The sequence below is a fragment of the Zophobas morio genome, unplaced genomic scaffold, assembly GCF_036711695.1.
Source record: "Zophobas morio isolate AGI-343-1 ecotype UQ-CSIRO unplaced genomic scaffold, CSIRO_AGI_Zmor_V1 ptg000007l, whole genome shotgun sequence".
In the NCBI taxonomy this organism is placed as follows: Eukaryota; Metazoa; Arthropoda; class Insecta; order Coleoptera; family Tenebrionidae; genus Zophobas; species Zophobas morio.
In genome coordinates this window covers 8812107-8819222 of record NW_026972112.1, presented here as the reverse complement: position 1 = coordinate 8819222, position 7116 = coordinate 8812107, and the positions used below count along the sequence as shown (strand labels likewise).

The 7116-nt window shown below is 35.9% G+C and overlaps 1 protein-coding gene across 1 annotated transcript; it reads right to left on the bottom strand.

Moving 5' to 3' along the window:
• Nucleotides 1–337: 337 nt before the first annotated feature.
• LOC135123917 (craniofacial development protein 2-like) lies at nucleotides 338–1651 on the bottom strand. Its single transcript, XM_064048776.1, has one exon. It carries the CDS (start codon nucleotides 1649–1651, stop codon nucleotides 338–340), a length of 1314 nt encoding a protein of 437 aa, XP_063904846.1.
• Nucleotides 1652–7116: the final 5465 nt, after the last annotated feature.

The window sequence follows — 7116 nt, the reverse complement described above, 5'->3', positions numbered from 1 at the left end:
GATTGGAATAAAGGTTGATGTTAACCAATCGTTTGGTATTTTTCCTGTTGTGTATATTTTGTTGAAGAGTATTGTCAACAGTTGTATTTGCTCTGATCCCAATAATTTCAAAATTTCACCGTGTATTTGATCTGGTCCGGGGCTCTTGTTGTTTTTTAGTCTTTTTATAGATGATTCTACTTCTTCTTGTGTTATTGCTGGTCCTTCTTCTGTGTTTGTGTTTGTCATGATGTCGGTATTTTCGTCTCCAAACAGTTCTTCCATATATTCCTTCCATCTTGCGAGTTTTTCTTTTGTTTCACTAATACAGTTATTATCTGAGTCCAGCAATATTCCATTAATTTTCCTTCTCTGTGTTCCTGTTGTTTCTTTGATTTTTTTTGTGTAGGTTAAAAGTGTCATGTTTGGCTTGTAGAATCTCCATTTCGTCACATTTCTCCTGCATCCATCTCTCTTTAGCCTCTTTGATTGCGTGTAATATTCTTCTGTGTAGCTCTTTATATTTATCATTATTCTTGTTCCGATGTTGTCTTCTTTCTTCCATCAGTTCGAGAATTGTATTTGTCATCCATTCCTGTTTTTTAATTCTTTTGTCGGGTTTTAGTTCTTTTTCCGCAACAGATGTTAACGATGACTTTATTTTGTCCCATAAATCTTCTAGTTCCAGGTCAGATGCGTTTTTTTCGGAAATTGTTTTGAGTTCAGTATTTATCCTGTCCTTTGTTTGTTGAAACACGGTATGTTGTTTTAGTTTTTGCATGTCAGCTCCTCGTAATGGTCTTCCTTTGCCAACCTTCTTTAGTCGGAGTTTAGTACGTGCTAGTAATAGGTTGTGGTCCGATGGTATGTCTGCTCCTGGGTATGTTTTGCAAGAAGTTACTGCGTTTCGGTATTTTTTGTTTATCATTATAAAATCAATCTGGTTTCTTACGATTCTGTCGTTGCTGTCTGTAGGAGCTCTCCAGGTATATAGCCTTCTGGGAGGTAGTTTGAAGAAGGTATTCATAATGGTGAAGTTCATTTCTTGACAAAATTCTATTAAACGTTCACCCCTTTCGTTTCTTGTTCCTAGTCCGAAATCTCCTACCACATCTTCTATTTTTCCCAGCCCAATTTTGGCATTCATGTCGCCTAAGATGATGTTAACTTCTTCTTTCTTCGTATGTTTAGTTGCTATTCTTATTTCTTCATAAAATTCTTCGATTTCTTGTTCATTACTGTTAGCTGTTGGTGCGTATACTTGTATGATATTTGTGTCGAAAGGGTTTGATTTGATTTTGACCAATGCTACTCTGCTTGAAATGGGGATAAATCCTTTTACACATTTGTTGGATTGGTCATTTAGAATTACTGCTACGCCATTTTTGTTTTTGGTAGTATTGTCTCCGGAAAAGTATATGTGATGTTCATTAATGGTGCATTGACCTGAATTTGGCCATCTTGTTTCACTGCATCCTAGTATGTCGATTTGAAGTCGTTTTGCTTCTTTTATTATGTTCGCTGCTTTTCCAGGTTGATACATACTTTTCACATTCCATGTGCCAATTCTTTTTTCCTTGTGAATCTTAAAATCATTTTTGTTTTTATTGGGTAACCGGGGGATTCTTCGCACCCTTTCCCCATCTAAGGGGTGCCCGGGACTGAGGGCCATTGTTCTATTTTGTGTGCTCATCGTGATATCTTGGGGAATTTGTATGAGTCAGGTAGTTTCCCGTTGCTTTCCTGACTATGTGTTCAGCCGCTCCTACTTGGAGAACAGACGTTGTCGGACTACCGCTCCTAACATGGAGACCGTCGTGTCCTTTGTGTGCTGGTTTTGGTCTGCCCCGAGTATTTGATTTCCTCGGTACCACTCATATCTGAGAGGCGTTCCCCTATCCGCCACCTGGGGAGGCACCCGATGGAGGACCAGCAACCCCACAAGGGTTGCTGGTCCTCCATTGCAAGTGAAGCAGTACTGTGCCCTATATTTAAAAAAGGAGATACTACGAAATGCGAAAATTATCGCGGAATAGCGCTGCTAGACGTAACGAATAAGGTAATGGCCACTTGCATCAACCGAAGACTAAAGCAGCATATGGAAAAAATAGTAGGAGAATATCAAGCAGGGTTTGGGAAAAATAGATCTACTGTAGACCAGATATTTATATTGAAGCAACTACAAGAAGTACATTACGAACAGGGAATCAACTTATATCTGCTGTTCATAGACTTTAAAAAAGCCTATGACACGGTTAACAGGAAATAACTGTTAGAAGCCATGCAAGAACTGGGAGTCCCAAGAAAACTAATAAAACTGACAAAGATGACCCTGCAGAGCACCAGAAACAGAGTCAGGATAAATGGTCTGTTGTCAGAACCATTCCAAGTAAGAACAGGACTCCGGCAAGGAGATCCAATATCAACTACCCTGTTCAATCTAGTACTTGAAGCAATAATAAGGAGAAGTGGCATCCACAGAACGAGCACGACATACGAAAAAAGACACCAAAACATAGGCTTTGCAGATGACGTGACATGTATAACGAGAACAGAAGCAGAAATGAAGAAAATGACAAAAAATCTAATCAGAGAAGCGAAACGAATGGGTTTAGCGATCAACCAAGAGAAAACGAAGTTTATGAAGATGGAAACAAAACAAACCCCAGCAAAACCACTGAAAGTAACTACAGAAGAAGGAACAACATACGAATTCGAAGAAGTAAATAGGTTCAAATATCTAGGAGTAGTAATTACAAACAAAAACGAAGTGAACGAAGAGATAGAAGAACGGATCGCAAAACCAAAAAGAGTGTAGGAAGATTAAACAGATTTCTGAGGAGTAAGAATGTAACACGACGAACAAAGAAACAAGTATATAAGACAATAGTAAGACCTACAGTCCTGTACGCTAGTGAAACATGGACGCTAACGAACGAAAAGGAACAGAAGTTGGAAGTATGGGAACGCAAGATACTACGAAAGATATATGGAGGTATAAAAGAACTAAACCAATGGAGAAGAAGAACAAACCGAGAGATCGAGGAAATATACGGAGAACCAACAATCACGAAGATAATCAGAGCACAGAGACTAAGATGGCTAGCCCACGTCGGAAGAGCACCAGAGGAAAGGACAATTGGGGAAAGTATTAGACCGCCTAAAAGGAGGAAAGAAAAAGAGAGGAAGGCCAAAACTGAAGTGGATAGACGATGTTCGAAAAGATCTTCAAAACTTAGGCATTGAAGATGGGAGATCCAAAGCAGCTGACAGGAACAAATGGAAAATTATTGTAAAAAAAGCCCAGGGCTTTTGAGGCCTGCAGAGCTGAATTATATATATATATATATATATATATATATATAACTCAAGAGTTGCAGAACTGAATACTTTGAGATCTTGCAGACGTTTTAAAGTTATTATAAACATGGTGAATTGTTAAGAATATTTTTCTACCGCCCACGTTTGTCGGTTTTCTAATAGAGCTATTAACGCACGCAAATGACGTCACAGCAGTTCGTTAAGGGTGCCGTCTGGAGGCAAAATATCTGCCTGGTCAAAGTGAGAATAAAACGACCCGGGAGATGCTGCCTCCTGTTAGTGAATTGCTAAAATGTGAATAAATGCAGCACCGATCCGTAGAATTCTACATTTTACTGTACGGAAATAAGTTTTAGTACACAAGCCGCAGTGCCTGTCTAGCCATAATAGTTGCAAACAAAACCCGGGTACCTGAATTTACCCTTAACCGTTCAAAACCGGAAAGATGTAAAACTCACTGATTCATTTTCCTATTTTGGCTACAGTTAATTCTTTCCAGTTATTTATTTTGTTTCCGTACTTAAATTGTTTTCGGTAAATATATTAAATATATGTAAATATTAAAGTACCTCCTACTGTCGGGGAATTATCTGTAGATATGTGATTTATTCCTATCAAGGATGTGTTGTTTGTCTGAATTACAGGAACATCATGTAAAGCAAAAATTGGTCGCGCCAAGGTACTATTTACGAACGGGACGGATTTTCCACATTTGTAGGCCAAACTTGAAATAAGAGAATTAACAATATTTCCGGTATAAGTAAATATTTTTATTATTTTCCTACTATCTGCACTGTCGGACATGCCCATTCATTACAAATAGAATATTTTTGGCGGAAAATTTTTCTTAAACTTAATAATGTATAAGAGTTTGGTTTTGTTATTTACTTTATCGTTTGCAACAAAACAATAGTAATAAAAATAAAAATATATTTACCAAGTAAATAACAATAAATTGTTAAAATTATTAGCCGCAATCGTTTGAAAATGAATAATAACGTGTCCTTGAAGCTATTAGCCACATAGCAAAATTTTTTACTTTCTTCAACGTAAATCATTAGTACGTTGTGTGCAAGTAATTCTAAGCATTCAACGGTGGTTTTTTATGTAAGTACTAAAATATTCATGTTAATTATTTTGGCGGCTAACTGTATGGCAGAAGGCAGTTTGTTTAAAAATTTGACTTTGCTTAAACTGTTTGTTAGTATATCGTTTTGTAAGGATTTAAATAATTAATTTTAAATTTTTAATAGAAACAGCTGCTATTTTTTATGCATATTAACTTTGACTTGCACTTTTAATTTTACGTATATCATATGCTTGCGCATCGTAAACCTCATTTTTTTGTATAAGGTGTAAATATTTTTTGTTCACTACATATTTGTCATACTGTTTCGGAAAGATTTAATTTTAAATTTTAGGCTTGAACAACAGCTTGAACGTAATTTTAAATTCGGAAAAAAATTGTTACTCAAATGGAGTCGAAACCGTGTACAAGGGATAATTTCAGTCCGCAATACCAGTCCCACTTCCGGTGACAAACAAAAGTTGTTAAATTTATTGTAGGTGGTTGTTTACATCTGGCTGGTAGAAATGGTAGAGTCCTATGAATGTAATTGTTTGAAATGCACGTAAAGTACCTTTTTTCGGCAAAGCTCAGTTTTGGAACAGTTGCCAATGTTACTACCACTTTGTCAGTGTCTGCCTAAAACATAGTTTCGGTCGTCCACTTACAAATTATTTGCACTATATTTTTGTTGTTAGACCTTATTTTATAATAATGGCTCGTGACAAATTTTATCTACGCAAAAAAAAAAAAACAAAACGTGCAATTAGTACAAAAAATTGTACAAACAGTAAAAAAACACATAAGTTTATTGAATCCATAATTTCTGAAATTGTAGAAAATGTTGAAAAAAATAAACAATCAACTAAAGATTCAATATCATAGACTCAATAAACTCGGGTTTTAGCGACAGGCACCGGCGGTCGAAAATGCAGCAGCATCTGTTTGTAATAAACCTGTCGCAGTGTCGCAATCCCATTGTAGCAAATCTAACACCCCATGTAGTAAATTCCCAATCTTTATCCGACAAAAGTATGACTAATTTATGATGCAAGACAACAAAATACTTAAATTTTGTCCTCAGTTCTACAGTGAAACTTCATGCTGTAATAAAACGTGAAAAAAAAAAAATCAGTTTCAGTTGTGTTTTATGAAAATTTTCGTATTTTCAAAACTATTTTAATTTTGTACTTGTGGTGCTTTTTTGGAATAATAAAATATATCTGACGTATGTTACAACTAATTTTTTAAGTAGAAAAAAAACTGGACTGGGAAATTATTATAGAATGAAAAAATATCGGAAAAGGGGAAAATTATTCGTCCTTTGACAGCTTCCGTTGCTTACGCTGCGTATTAAACGGTTAAAGTTACATAAAAATCATGTATGATGGAATTGTTCCCTTCTAAAAGTTCTAAAAAAAAACCGAAATGGTATTGTAAAATCGGAAATGCGATATCAAAATTTTATTCCGATAAATCGCTGAGTAAAAACAGCTCCCCCTGGTGGACAAGGTCCACATTAAATTAAGTCTGCAACCAAACCAGAATCTAAGTAAACCTGTATTCTGCTACGGCATCATAGCGCGTTTAATGGCGATTTCTCGTTTCAACAGATTCTGTCTTTTCGAGAGTTATTTACCTCAGTCGTGAATTTTTTAGGATTATAAATGGTATCAAAAGAAAGCTGACACTTTTCCCCAGGGGACCTCCTATCTCAGAATGCAAATCACTTCAGCACTTCTTCAAAAAATGCATCAATGTACCGGTTAAATCTGGTGTAAAAATTGGTCAACTTTACAATTTTTTTTTGTAAAAACTGCGGACTAGATATGAATATAAATATGGAGGTCCCCTGGACTCAAGTTTGTTAATTCGAAATATAATTTTTTTAAAGCGATATATCCCGTATTTTTAAAATGCAACTCCGGAAACCACGACGATGTTTTCAATGTATTTAGTATAGGGCGAAACCGATCCAGACGCGAGCCTTAATAGCGGAAAGGCGTTCTTTAATAGATCTGGTGTAATTTAGATCGGTAAGATTGGTAGCAATGACGAGAAATGTCAGGTGAATGTCAGTGGCAAATCTAAACTTAAAATTTCCCTTGTTTCCGGACGCGTAACTTCTTCGCAAGACATTTTAACCAATTTTAAATTACAAAAACTCGAATTGGTTCGAATTACAATTGTTGTTGTGAAAATTCGAACCTCAAATATTTCGTGGTTAGTGTCAGACCGACCCATCACAAACCACGACAAAAGTCCCCAAATTAAAAAAAATGCAAATTTCAATTAAATTTTGGGAAAAAACGTGTGCGGTAGAAAAAATAGTATAATAACTCGTTCATAAGGCCATTGAGGCACTCATCCTTTATATAACTCGCGGCTTCGCCGCTCGTTCTATAAACTTGGATTCGTGCCTCAATATTTGCCTTATGAAACTCGTTCTTTAATATACTATTATTTATTCCCCCCAAAAAATTGATGGAATGGCTCACTCGATTTTCGCAGATAATTTTGGGAATACAATACAGTTATTTTTAGTATGACACTGCACCAATCCAAGGTGGTATACGTGTTGATCGTAAATGTTGATTAGGTCATCACAAAATTGTGTGAAGAAAAGACTCAACTCGAAAATGCTGAATATGTTTCATTATACTTTTGGTGCGAAGAAAGTTCTGTCGAAACAACGTTCGATCAATTTTTTCACAATGGTTGATATAAATAAAACCCAGTAGATGGTCATA

Coding starts and splice junctions, on each gene's coding strand:
- LOC135123917 (XM_064048776.1), bottom strand. CDS start 1,651: ATGGCCCTCAGTCCCGGGCACCCCTTAGATGGGGAAAGGGTGCGAAGA.